This window comes from Trichosurus vulpecula, chromosome 6 (assembly GCF_011100635.1).
Source record: "Trichosurus vulpecula isolate mTriVul1 chromosome 6, mTriVul1.pri, whole genome shotgun sequence".
Classification (NCBI taxonomy): Eukaryota; Metazoa; Chordata; class Mammalia; order Diprotodontia; family Phalangeridae; genus Trichosurus; species Trichosurus vulpecula.
The window spans coordinates 210,975,307-210,988,719 of record NC_050578.1 but is presented as its reverse complement, the minus strand read 5'-3'; the positions used below and the strand labels follow the sequence as shown (position 1 = coordinate 210,988,719).

Here is a 13,413-nt window from a genome sequence, read left to right as displayed (position 1 = left end):
CTGCTAGGCAGGGCAAGGATTTGGACCTATGTCCCCCAACTCCAAATCTGCTGCCCAGCCCAGCCAAAGACTCTGACACCGAGCCCTACCAAGCCCTTTCACCTTGGGGCTTCCCGTATCAGGAGCTACAAGCAACAGGAACAATAGAAAGACAGTCAGGCTTGGAAGTAGGAGACTTGTTGGAGGTGGGAGTAGAGAGATCTTGGAAAAGTCCTTTCCCTTTCTTTGGGCCTTGGTTCCCGTGGACATGAAGTGAGGGGCTAGACCTGATGATCTCTAAGGGCCCTTCCACCTGTGACATTCTGTGAGGCGGCCAGCTGGGCCTGGAGTCAGGAAGACAAGAGTTCAAATTCAGCCCGAGACATTTCCTAACTGCGTAAGCACTAAAAACAAAACCAAAACCTGCTTGCCTCAGGTCCTCAACTGTAAAATGGGGATAATAACAGCATCTACCTCCTCCCAGGGTTGTTGTGAGGATCAAATGAGGTAATATTTGTAAAGTGCTCAGCACAGTGGATGGCACATAGTAGGACCTCTATAAATGCTTGCTTTAATAAATGTAGTAATAATGGGCATAGTTATTTTAATTTATTGTTGTTGTGAAGAATCCCTGACAGGCCAATCCTGCTAATGGCTCCCCACCCACCACCATTTCTTGTCCAGCCTGTACCAGGGCACCCCCCGCCACCACACCGTGCTCCTTCACTAGCTGAGGGAAGACTATCCCATCTGCCTTCCTGTTCTCCTCTGAGCAGGCTGTGCCTTTCTCGAGGTACGAGGAGAGCTGCATCCACAGAGGCTGTCGCCGTCGCCGTCGTCCTCGTCTTCCTCCTCCTCCTCCTCCTCCTCCTCTCAGCCTTCCCTCCACCCCTTTCAGAAAACAGAAACTTAGAGGAGGAGGGGATTCATAGTCATCATGACGTGAGGCCCGGAAATAGAACTGACCACTACCGTTATCTACCAGCTGCAGGAGCCCTGGTTGTCAGAAGTCATTCAATTTCCATTTCTTGAGAAATGACTCGCCTCTATTCCTCACTTCTGTCAAACCTGGCCTGCCTCCCTCCCAGCTTCCTTCCCCCCCATCTGAACAAACAACTAAGGTTTCTGTAGAGCTTTAAGATTTATAGAGCATAAACAGGTGGCAGAAACATCATGTTGCCCATTTTACAGATTGCCAGGGAAGCATTGTGACACAACGGGGAAAGTGTTGAATCTGGAGTCTCAGGGCCTGGGTTCAAATGCCTTGATTTGCTACTTAGTACCTATGTGACTCTGGAAAAATCACTGAACCCCTCTGGATCTCAGTTTCCTCTTCTGGAACATGGGAGGGGTGGATGAGATGCTCTCTCTTTCAGTTCCAAATCTAAGTTCCTCAAATCAATCTTCATACAGTTATTCTTTGGGGTGGGATCAGAACCCAGGGCTCCCTGGCTCCAGGTCTAACAGCCTCCCCAGTCGGTACCATGCTACTTCTGGACTCACAGAGCTGCCTCACCCGAGATTTCAGAGCTCACAAAACCACAGCTATCAAACGCTCAGACATCCATGAGAGCTCCACCTTAGTGGCAAATCGTGGCATCATGGCAAAACGTGGGGGTGGAGGGAAGCTGTATTAAGGTAAAGAGTCGCAGCTCTGGATGAATTCTTGGACCTCCAATGAGCTACTCCCCGTCCCTCTGTCTAAGCTTTTCCATTTGTAAAATAAAAGGGTTGGATGAGGTGCCGGCCAAGAGCTCCTTCTGTCCCGATGTTCTATGTTCTAAGGTCTCCCTTAGGAGGCCTCTCTGAAATAATCAATAGTGCTCCCTCCTCCCACCTTGAGCCAATTTCTGAGTGCCTTTCTCTTCTGACAACAGAGGCTCACATCTGAATACCAGTCACATGGTCTTATAGTAAAGGCACAATCTAGGCCAACACCCTCACTATACAAATGGGGAGACTGAGGCCCAGTGTGGGGAAGTGATTTGCCCAAGGTCATGTAAATGAGTCAGTAGCAAATCCATGACTTAACCCCAAGGCCACCAACCTCCTGGACCTGGGCTCTTCTGATCATCCTTGGTCCTTCTGAAAGTTTGAAAACTTTCAAAAGTTCACCATCATGGGACAGAGGTCCAACTGGGAGAATCTAACCATGGGACTAGAAGGGAAGAATTGTTTCATCTCAGTGCTCCAACCTTATCCAGCAGCACTGATCCACTCACTTCTCCCCTACAGCTTCACTCATTAGGGAAACATCAAAGTGAAGAGGAACCATACTAAAATCAACTGAGATCAATGGACCTGAGTTTGAGTCTTGCCTTTTACCATTTTACCTTCACTTCTCCAAACCTCAGTTACCTTTCTGCAAAATCATAGAATCTCAGCTTTGAAAGGGAACCAGCCGCCTAGTCCCAACCAGTCCCACCCACACCTACACATCTATTATCTACACCATTTAAAGGTGGCTGAATGTCCAGTCTTTGCTCAAAGGCTTCCAGTGAGAAGGAAACTTTTAACTCCCTCAAGACAGCTGGGCCCACCTTTAGACAGCTCGGTTTTGACTTAATTTACTTTCCACTCTCCTATTTCTGCCCTTCAGAGCCAAACAGGAGAAGCTCACAACAGTCCTTAGAAAATGAGACAGCTCACACGTCCCCACACATTTCTCTCTTCCCAGGTCCTTCCACTGGACTTCACATGGAATAGACTGGAGGCCCGCACCATTGTGGCCAGCCTCCTCTGAACATTCGCCCCCAGGGAACGAGTAAACCGGAAATGAGGGGAAAGTTTTCATACAGACGCAGTGCAAGCAATAATTAATATGCACCGATTGCTAAGGTTTCTTCCAGCTTTCAATCCCAGCATCTGAAAAGTCATTGAGACCTTAAGATGATCTTCAATCAATATGCATGAAAATCCCTTGCCCCAACCCTAGGAAGTGACTTGTCTGAGGTCACACAATAAATCAGTGACAGAACCTCTACCCTGGACCTCGTGACTGTCTGTCCGGGGTTCTTTCTACTTCTCTATCCTAGTCTATCCAAATCCTACGTATCGCTTTAGCCTGACTTGGTCTGCCGACCTCCAGTCTCTCTTTAACCTTCGTTGCTGTTCAGTTGTTTCAATTGTATCTGACTCTTCATGGTCCCCTTTGGGGTCTTCTTGGCAAAGATACTGGAATAGTTTGCTATTTCCTTCTCCATTTCATTTTACAGATGAGGAAACTGAGGCAAATGAGGTTAAGTGACTTGGCCAGGGTCACACAGATAGTAAGTGTTTGAGGACACATTTGAACTCAGGTTGTCCTGACTCCAGGCTGGGTACTATATCCACTGCGCCACCTAGCTGCCAGTCTTTAACCTACCCTGCTAATATTCCTAATATACAGCTGTGATACCAAGAAGGCAGGTATTGTAAGCCTGGCTCCAGACCCTGAGATCATTTCTTTCTTTCGTTCTCTGTCTCTAACTGTTTTATTGTTTTTTAAACATTTTTAAATTGTGCCTTAAAAACAACAATTCCCCATACAGACCAATCCCCAACATCAAACCTGTTCTTGAAACAAAGCAAAACAGTTAGACAGAACTATACAAGCAAGTAGATCCTTAAAGAGGGCAACTTTTTGCACCCAGAGCCCGCCCCCCCCCCCGGCCCAGTTATCTACTGAGGGCACAAAGATACATGTTTCACCCCTTCCTTTTCCTGAACCGAGCTTAGCTGCTGCCCCTTAGCTGTTCTGATTTGCACACGGTTATCACTGTCCCTTCTCCTGGAAGGATCTACGTAGGCAGGCAGCCTGATTGAAGCAGAGGAAATGCCCACTCTTGAGCAACCTGGAATAGGCGCTTACAAGGCTTTTATCATTTTACATCCAGGAGTCACAGTCGCTGCCACACTGGCTGCATATTTCCTGTCCCATTATAGGCCAACTCCTCAGCCTGGCCATTGGGGGCCCATCTGACTCCTCCAGTGGAATCTCTCCCTGTTTCATCAGGGATGGCATCTCTACAATCCTGATACTCTTCCCACACAGGATCATAGAAAGAACTGCAACCCCTGCGTTTTGCTGGCAGATAAAGTGACTGAGGGCCAGAGGATGGAAGTGACTTGCCCACAGTCACACAAGGAATAAGCAGCTAAGGCAGAATTCCAACCCGGGTCTTCAGACTATGCACTTGGCGCTCTCTCTACTACACTGCACAAGATCTGAGGTCATCGGAGTTGGAAAGGACCTCAGATACCCTCTAGCCTAACCACTTCATTTTACAAATGAGGGAAGCGGAGACCAAGAGACACAACTTGAACAGTCCAAGCCACACAGCAGGCCAGGGCAGAACCAGGTTCCTTAACTCCCAGGCCTATGTTCCTTCTGCTAGGCTTTCTAGTCTAATTCTTCTTTCTCTGCCCATCCAGATCCTACCCTCATTTCTTCTGTAATAGCCTCCTAACTGAAGGCCTCTCTTCGCTCTTCCTCCCTCTCCAAACCACCTTTCACAAACTCAGAAGAGGAAGATTCTTAACATGAGACCATGTCATTACCCTACTCAAAACCCTTCAGAATCAAGTAGAAACTGCTGTCCATCCAAAGCCCTTTGAATTCAGCCTCCAACCTACCCATCCAGCCTTGTCATGCTATTCCCCTTCCAATATTCTTCATTTCAACCAAAATGACCTGTTGTTTGGCCCACGGGTGGGGAACCTGCAGCCTTGAGGACACATGGCCCTCTGGATCCTCAAGTGCAGCCCTTTGACTGAATTCACACCTCCCAGACTAAATCTACACTTCACAGACTGAATCCACACTTCACAGAACTAATTCCAAGAATCTGTTCTGTGAAGTGTGGATTCAGTCCATGGGCCACACTTGAGGACCCAGAGGACCACATGGCCAGGTTCCCCACCCCTGGGCCAGCCTGTTTTCCCATCTTTTTCTGTCTCTTTCCTTACCCTATATATAGGAAGACTGTCAACTTAACCCACTTTCAAATCTTGGTTTCTTGAAAACTCTTTCTCCAAGGTCCACCCTCAAGAGATATGATATAGTTGGAGAGGACCTCAGATACCCTCATTCATGAAATCTTTCCTAGCACCAGCAACAAACATTTATATAGCGCCCACTGTATGGCAGCTACTGTGCTAAGCATGTTACGAATATTGTCTCATTTGGTTCTCACAACCCTGAGAGATTGGTGCTACTATTATCCCCATTACATAGAGAAGAAAAATGAGGCAAATAAGGTTAAGTGACCTGGCCCAGCATTACACCTAGTAAGTTTCTTAGGCTGGCTTGGAACTCAGATCTTCCTGATTCCAGGCCCAGCACTCTATTCACTTTGACACCTAGATGAAAATGGTGTTGCCTTAAAACTTCTCACGGCACCTCTCTCTTTGCCTATGACAAAAGGGCATCATCTCTCAGTTTCACTTCAGTTGTATGTTTCTCCCTATGGTCTCCCTCCTCAACATGAGAGTGGAGGCTCTCTGAAGGCAGGGTCTATGTGGGAGCTAAGTCTGTCTCCTCAGGGCCTCCCACAGACCCTTGCTCATAGTAGGTGCACGTTTGTTGAGCTGAGGCACCTTCAATGCCTGGCTTGAGCCCAGCCCTTCTCCAGGAGGCCTTTACTGACCAGCACAACCCAACGTTTACCGCTCTTCCTTCTCTGAGCTCCCAGGGCATTCACAGAGATTTAACGTCAGACTGTGTTTGAATTATTTTACTGGTTCAGGTCCTGTCTCTCAAGCTGGTTCAAGCAAATTAGATGACAGACGAGAACAGGCCTATCTCTCCTGCCTAACTTACCCACCCACCCCACCTGAGCACAGGGATAGGCACACTGTCACCGAAGAGGGGAGACGCAGAATTGCTGACTACTGGGGAACCACACCAAGGTTGAGGAGAATCCCCTGTTACCAAACACCAAGAATCGTCTTCCCTTAGGCTCTATCAGCGGAAGAGCCCAGAAGACCCCAGGACTGGCCCTACAAGGAAGCCAGCATTGCTAAGCACCTATTCCCTGCCATTTTAGCTTGGGAGTAGGGCCAGAAAATGGGCTCCAACTCCCAAGGGATCTGAGAAGTATCTCAGACACAGAGTCAAAAGTCCTAGCCCCAGTTCCTGCCCCAGACACTTAACTAGCTGGGTGACACAAAGCAAAATCACTTCATCGGGCCTCAGTTTCCTCATCTGTAAAACAGGGATAACGATGCTGGTCCCTACTTCCTCCACAGGTAAGCTGTGAGGAAAGCACTTAGTGAGCCGATCTTTAATAGGAGACACTGTTATGATTCCTTATTGGTCACACGTCTACCACTTTCCGGGGTTTTCTGAGCTTTGCTTTTGTGAAAGAGAAAGTTGAGAAGCTGTGGATGGAAGGGCCTGGCCCAGCAGCGGGCCGGTCAGCGAGACCCCTCCTATGCTATGCAGCAAAACAAACAAACAACAACAAAAAAACCAAAACCCTTAACCTCACCCCAAGAGCTGGAAGGAACTTGAGGGCACAGAATGGCAAAACAGGAAGGGACCTTACAGACTACTTAGTCTAACCTGATCATTTTATAGACAAGGGAGCCCAGGAAGCCCCAAGATGTGAAATGACAATAGACAATCCCTGCAGAAGCAGGGATTCAGATCCAGGTCTCTTCTGGGCCTGCAGTGGCAGGGTAGGCAGGGTTCTTGGAGATCACCTGGACCACCACCCTCATTTTGTCCTTTCAGGTCTTTGCAGGCTTCTCTCACAGGCACAAAGTGTTCACGTATTGATGAAGATCTACATATGAATCATTTGTGGCTTTTAGCATGTGGGAACCCTGGTCCCCAGGGAGACGCAGCCACCGCAAAGACCCACTGTGCATGGGGGAGACGCCAAGAAGACTCACAGAATCCAAACAGTATGCAGTTGTTTGTTTTTGTTGTGTTTTTTTTAAATCATCTGACCACACGAGAGGAGCATGAGATGGGAAAGCTGGGATGGGCAGAAAATCTGGAGATCTTATACGAAGAAGTCCTGCCTGTGGTGGATGTCACCACACTGCCCAGACAATAAAACTTTGGATTCTGCTGCATTTGATTGATGACAGGCACAAACAACCCCAACTTCTGGCAAAGCACCAGGGAAAAAGAAAGCCAAGGATAGACCAGACAGGCAATGGTGGAGAGGCCCTGCCAACATGGATTTCTTGTGCATGTGTACACACACATGCAGACATACACACACGCTGCTGCAGGGAAACAATACACACCACTGCCTTGCTTACCTGGGCCCAAGGAACTGCCCTGCTCTAAGGCTGCCACATAGCCTGAAGGTCCCATTCAGAGACTTCACCCACAGGTCCTGTTCTACTATCACTAACCCAAAGTGACCAATGAGTGCCCAGACCCCCAGTTTCTAAATGAAAGCCAGGCTGCTCCGAGGGACCTGCTTGGCATGTGAACAAGTAAGAAAAACGTCGCCAATAATAGCAGCTGGCATTTAAAGAGCCCTGTATGGCTTACCAAGTTTTTCTCTCACTTGTTTGTTCCTTGAAGCAACCTGGTGAGGCGGGTAACACAGGTATCACTACCACCATCTTACAGATGAAGAGCCTAAGGCACAGACATCAAGTGACTTGCCCAAGGTCACATAGCCAGTAGAACCTGAATTCCAAATCTAGTGTTCTTTCCATGGTACCACAGCTGCCTCCCATTAGAAAATATTCTCCCCACCCCCAAGCAGGGTGTTTCCACAAAGGAAGGCAGAGGGAAAGTCTTTCCCTTCCTTCCCCTGTTTAGAGCCACCTCCTCTGTCCCCCAACTCCCCCCCCCCCCCAGCACTTCCTCCTGCTCTCAAGTCCTAGTTCAGGGTCCCTGGAACAGAAAAGGTCTGGGCTGGGACCTTGGTTTCAGGTATGTTCACAGGGTTTAGGGTTAGAAATTAAGATCTTACACCTCTTCCTGTGCAGATGAGGAAACTGAGGCCTATAAATTGGAAGTCCAAGGTCACCCTGCTAGTTAAGAACAGGCCCAGATCTAACACTAATTTAGGTTCAGTGGTCCACACTATACAGCACTGTCTTGTCTTGGTCCTTGGGAAACTCTGGCTGTCTCTCAAAGCTTAATGAGGCCTTTTCTGGTGCCCCTCCCCACCCCCAGCTGTGGGAGGAAAGGCCCTTCCAAGGTTGTCCTGTTCTCTGCTTTTTTAAATATACACTTATTTATTCACAGATCACCTCCACCACCAGACTGGAAGTTCTTTCGTGGCAGGGACCATTTTGCCTGTTTTTGCTGTCCCAGGTGGGCCTAGCTAGCACAATGCCCAGCCACACCAGAGGCCCTTAATAAATGCCCAATGGGCTGGTCCTTGCTGTTTCTTTGGCCACACAGTTGGAAGAGGGGGAAGGGTGGGCACTGACCAGGGAAGGAGGAGGCCGTTCTCAAGTCCCTCTGCTAGAAAGGATTTTCCTTCAGATGGACAAGAACATGATTGCTTCCCCTTCCCCTTTTTTAGGAAGGAAAAGTAGAAGGATATGGCTGGGAAATCAGGGGAAAGGGCAGGGGTTAAGCACAATGAGCCCGAGGCCCGTTATCTGGCCACCGTAAGTGGTGGTGGAGGAGAAAGGACCTGGAGGAGTTACCACGTAACAAGGCGCGGCCCCTTTAAGAGAATCTTCGGCACGTACACAGCGCTCTCTGGGCACGGTCTGCTTAGGCAAACAAAGCTAGGGCCCAGGGAGCCTCAGCCAGTGCCGAGCTGATCCGATCCGAGGGCTCCTCCGGCCCTGACTGGGGGTGGAGGGGAGGGCACAGTTCGCACCCTCATTCAGCAGGGGCCGCTTTCCAATTAAAATCAAGGGTGGGGGTGGGGGCTGCCTACAGACTGGAACTCTCAGAAACCACTGTCCAGATGTGAGAACCTCAAAGGCAGACAGCAAACCTGGGGTTGGGAGGAGAGAAAAGCCCAGACTTGGGAGTCCGGAGGAGGAGACACAGGTTCTAAGCCCCAGCACATGTCATAAACTTGCATGACCTTGGGCAAGACCCTTCCCCCTCTCTGAGACTCAGTTTCCCTATCCTCGAAAGGAGGGGGATTGCACTCGTGGATGGGGCCCTTTCAGCTCAAGAGACTGACCGACCAACCAAGTTCCACTGGCGCATCTGCTATTTGGGGGAAAGTCGGTCAGTCAACACGTTTTAAGCGCTTACTACGTGCCAGGCACTGTACTCTGAGTACAAAGAAAGGTAGAAAGAGCATTTCTTTTGCAGACCCTTGGGAGTAGGGGAGGGAATTCTAAGTGTGTGCTAGTGACTGTTTTTTAAAGTCCCCGAGCTGGAAAGTCGTGGGGGTTGGGCTTCCACATGACTCTTCCTGCCTTAAAAACAAAACTAAGAAGTTTGGGGGGGAGAAGTGTCCCAGGCAACCAAAACCCAGACCTCTCCCGCCCACCACCATCAGCGCTAGGAAGGGTGGGGTGGGCTGACATCCGTCCCTGGGCAGACGGACACACAGACACTGCTGCTAAGGGTGGGGTGGGGGTGGGGGTTGAGCTGGGCAGGGAGGGGGCGGCAATCCAGGCTGCTGCCGTGCTGCTGGGTTATCGAGCCGGGCAGAGCCAAGGCAGAGAGAGGCTGTACGCGTGGCAGTGTTTATGTGCGAGATCAAAACAGAGCCGAGCCCAGCCCAGGCCAGGGGAAAAATGGCGACGGGATCTGGGGTTGGGGCCAGGTCCCCGAGATGGGTAGGAAGAGGCTGGGGGAAGCAGAGGAAGAGGGAGGGAAGGTCTCAGTTTCTCCGACTCTCAGTCCCTGACTGGCAGGTCATGGCCAAAGTGGTCCGAGTAGCTGGAGAGGTGTGGGTGTGGGAAGAGGAGGGGAGCTGGGGCTACACGGGTTGGGTGGAGTGGGTCGACAGATTTTTACCTGTTATTTTGAGATTTCCTGGCCAAGGCGGCCGTCTTTGTTTTTTTCCTGGAATACTCGCTGTCGAAGGGCAGCACCGACGCGTAGCCGTGTTCGGCTTCTAGGGACAAAGTCACACGCGTTAGGGGCCGGGGTGGAGTGGGGGGCGCAAGGGCGCGGTTCTCTCAGCCCCCATTCTCCCCACCCCACCCTTCCTACCCCAGATCCTTCCCTAGCCTTGGGGCTTGGCTGACCGGCCGGATCTGGGCAGCTGTGCCCGGATTTAAAAAAAAACAGACACCCTACAACATTTCTATCCCCTCCCCCCTTCTCCCATAACTAGAGATTTCTTCCCAGCCCACGGGTCCTTTTGCAGATGGGATAGGGGCGAGTAAGCATGTCCCAATCTTCCCGAGCTGTCTTTCGAGGGGTAGGGGTAACCGGCTGTGGAGACCAAGGACTAAGCTAGGAAGGGGGCGGCCCGGCCCTCGGTGGGGGAGGGAGGCAGGCAGGAGGCAATGTAACTCGCTCTTAACAGTAACAGCCAGACGCCGTAATAGACAAGGGAAGTCAATGCCACGGCCACAGTCACCGAGCGCCCCTCCCTCCTCCCAGCGTCGGGCGCTACAGAGACACAGACTGAGACCCAGAGGCAGATAGAAAATCAAGAGAAAAGACACGGGGGAGAGACACACCGAGACGTGACACGGGGACCCAGGCAGGGAGGCTGTTTTTTCCAGAGAGGTTGCCTCTCTCGGGCCGAGGCACTTCCACATTCTAGAAGCTCCAGTTTTCCTTTCGGTTGCTTTTTTGGTTTGTTTGGTTGGTTGGTTTTGCAACAAAGTATCTTCCCCCGCCTCCCCCGGGCCCCTAAACCTCAGGTAGGATCCGTGCGCCTCGGAGCCAGCGGGGAACCGGAGGGGGAGCCGGGGCTCCAGGCAGAGAGGAGGGGGAAAAGAAAGGGCGTCCCCCCCGGGGGGGGAAGAGCAGCTTACAACAAAGAGAGAGGGGAGCGGAAAGGAAAGGAGGGGGGGCTCTGAAAAAGAGTCAACTCTGGGAATACCTCGGTCTCTTCTCTCCAAGTACTCGGCTGCTTCCAGGAGGAGTAACAGAGAGTTCCACTCCATACTTTTGGTGCTCTGTCACTCACACCAGTCCCCCCCCACCCACCCCCCCCCAGAGAAACCAGACGGCAAACACCCAGCCCCCCCACCCTGGCTCTGGCTCCTCTCCCTGCCTATAGAGCAGACCCCCGAGCGCCCAACTGCACCGAGTTCACACACTCCAGCCTACTTCCAAGTCGCCTATACACCACCCTCTCGCTCCGGCCCTCAAATTGACACATAAGACCGATGGGCGGCTCGAACAACCAATAAAAATCCGCCGTTTGGGTTTGGGGGCGGGAACTAGGGGTGAGTGAGACCAATGGAAGCGGGCCGAACCCCCTAAGCTTGGGGAAGAGAATGTTGACAGATCTGAATCTCTCTTCCGATAGGCCGGCCGCGATAGTAACAATTTAGAAGCCGAAGCTTAGCAACAGCACGTGGTGGCCCAGCCCCCGCGCTCTCTGAGTGGCCGTCGGGGTGCATGTTAAGTAGGCGCTGGGTGATGATTGGTCGTGAGGAGGCTATGTAAAGTAGCGGGGAGCGGACCAATGGCTGGACCGGAGGGAGGCTGGCCAATGAGCTGGGCGGAGCGGACTGCGTTACCAAGAGGAAAGGAAGTCTGGGCTGGTGGAGTGGCCAGGCCTAAGCCGGTGTGTTAGGAGCTGGGATGAGAGGTCTAGGGCGAGGGAGAAGGCGGGGACTCGCGCTGAGGACACCGTTACACGGAACTCCCCTTCTCCCTTCTGGTCTCCAAGACTTGTGAAAGCAGCAAACCATCAGCTGGGACACCCGCCTTAAAAGACAGTCTCAGAGGCGAAAATGATGCTACAGGTGCTAGGCCTGGCTTTGGGGGAGGGGAGGTCCTTTTGTAGGCCACCTGGTTACAGCCCTCGACCCCTGGACACTTGCCTTAAAGTCCTGCTTCTGTGGCTTGCGGTGGGCTCTTGGACAGAAAGCTTCCGGTTTCATTGGATCATAGATGTCGAACTGGGAGGAATCTTGGGATTCACTTAGGAGCTCCCCCTCATTTTACACAGTTGGAAACTGAGGAAAGACTCAGTCCAAGGTATTACAGATAGGAGATAACAGAGCCCAACTTGGAACCCATGACCCTAGAGCTAAGATCCAGTCAATGCCTGTTTTCCTCTCTGTCCAACTAGGGGAATGGGCCCCATGGTCTCTAAGGTCCTTCCCAGGTCTGCCATTCTCTGTTCTAAGGTCACTAAGGCTGTCTCTAACATTCTGCGTTCTAAGGATCTCTCCCAGTTCTAGGGTTTTCTGTTCTAAGGCCCTTTTCAGACCTGTCATTCTCTGTTCTGCGTTCTGAGATCACTTAAAGCTCCAACCTTTTATGTTCTAAGGATCCCTATCATGTTCATATTCGTACATTCCATGGTTTACTTTGACTTAGTTCTTTTTGGAATGTTGCTGACCATGGGCAGCTCTTCTGTTGCTTGTGTGTTCCAGAGGTTGGGTTTAGTAACATATGGGGGTAAGGTCAACCAGCATTTATTAAGCACCAGTGTGCCAGGCACTAAGCTAGGCTCTGGGGTTACAAAAAAGGGGCAAAAATCAAACTTGCCCTCAAGGACCTCGCAATCTAATGGAAGAGACAGCATCCAAAAGATTATGTACAAACAAGATATACACAGAATAAATTGAAGATAATCTCAGAGGGAAGGAACCAGCGTTGAGGGGATTGAAGAAAGGTGTAGCACGGGACAAGCAGTGACAGCCATTAACTTATCCTCCCTGAGCCTCAGTTTTTGTCATCTTTAAAATGGGGATAGTGATGCATTATTTACCTTATAGGATTAGATTGAGGAAAGCACTTTGTGATCCATAGAGCACCATAGAACTGTGAGCTGCTGCAATTATTAATCTCTACTAAGATCTTCCTCATGCTTCATTGCAGCATAGAAGTGACCCGGAGTTCTTTAGAACTGTGCTACTGGAGGAAGAGCTCTACCCAGCTGGAAAGACTTCATGGGGGTCTGGCCTAGGTAAGTATAGAGGCCTAGTCATTAAAAGGTTATGGATCCAGGGTATGGGTATCTTCAGCCACAGCAACTCATGAAGACCATCTACAAAGGCATAGAGGGGCTTTGATCCATGTTGGTGGAGGCAGCATCCATAGTAGATAATGGAATTACTGAATTATTAACGTTATCACTCATAGAGGCAGCCTGGTGTAGCAGAAAGAACACTGGACATGATATTAAAAAAAAACAGGGTTCAAATCACAGTTCCACTGCTCATCTTATACAAATTCCATCTCTGAGACTGCATCCCCTTATCCTTGAAGTAGGCACAGCAGTCTGCACTGACCACCTGAGAAGCACCCTGGCACATGATAGCTGACCTCAAAGCTGGCAATTCAGATCTTGCCTCTGACACTGGTTCTGTAACCTGGGGCAAGTCATTTACTTTGTGTTTCGGGCAGTTTTCTAAGGCCAT

At 50.5% G+C, this 13,413-nt stretch overlaps 1 protein-coding gene across 1 annotated transcript in view; it reads right to left on the bottom strand.

The window, feature by feature from the left end:
• The window catches only part of MXD4 (MAX dimerization protein 4), a 53,487-nt gene extending 42,318 nt beyond the window's left edge, over window positions 1–11,169 (bottom strand). The window contains exons 1-2 of the mRNA XM_036763059.1: window positions 10,914–11,169; window positions 9,872–9,971 (exon numbers count right to left, since the gene is read on the bottom strand). Of these exons, the coding sequence (XP_036618954.1) occupies window positions 9,872–9,971; window positions 10,914–10,977 (164 nt within the window). The 5' untranslated portion in view covers window positions 10,978–11,169. The remainder of the gene's footprint in view (window positions 1–9,871; window positions 9,972–10,913) is intronic.
• Between the last annotated feature and the right edge of the window lie 2,244 nt (window positions 11,170–13,413).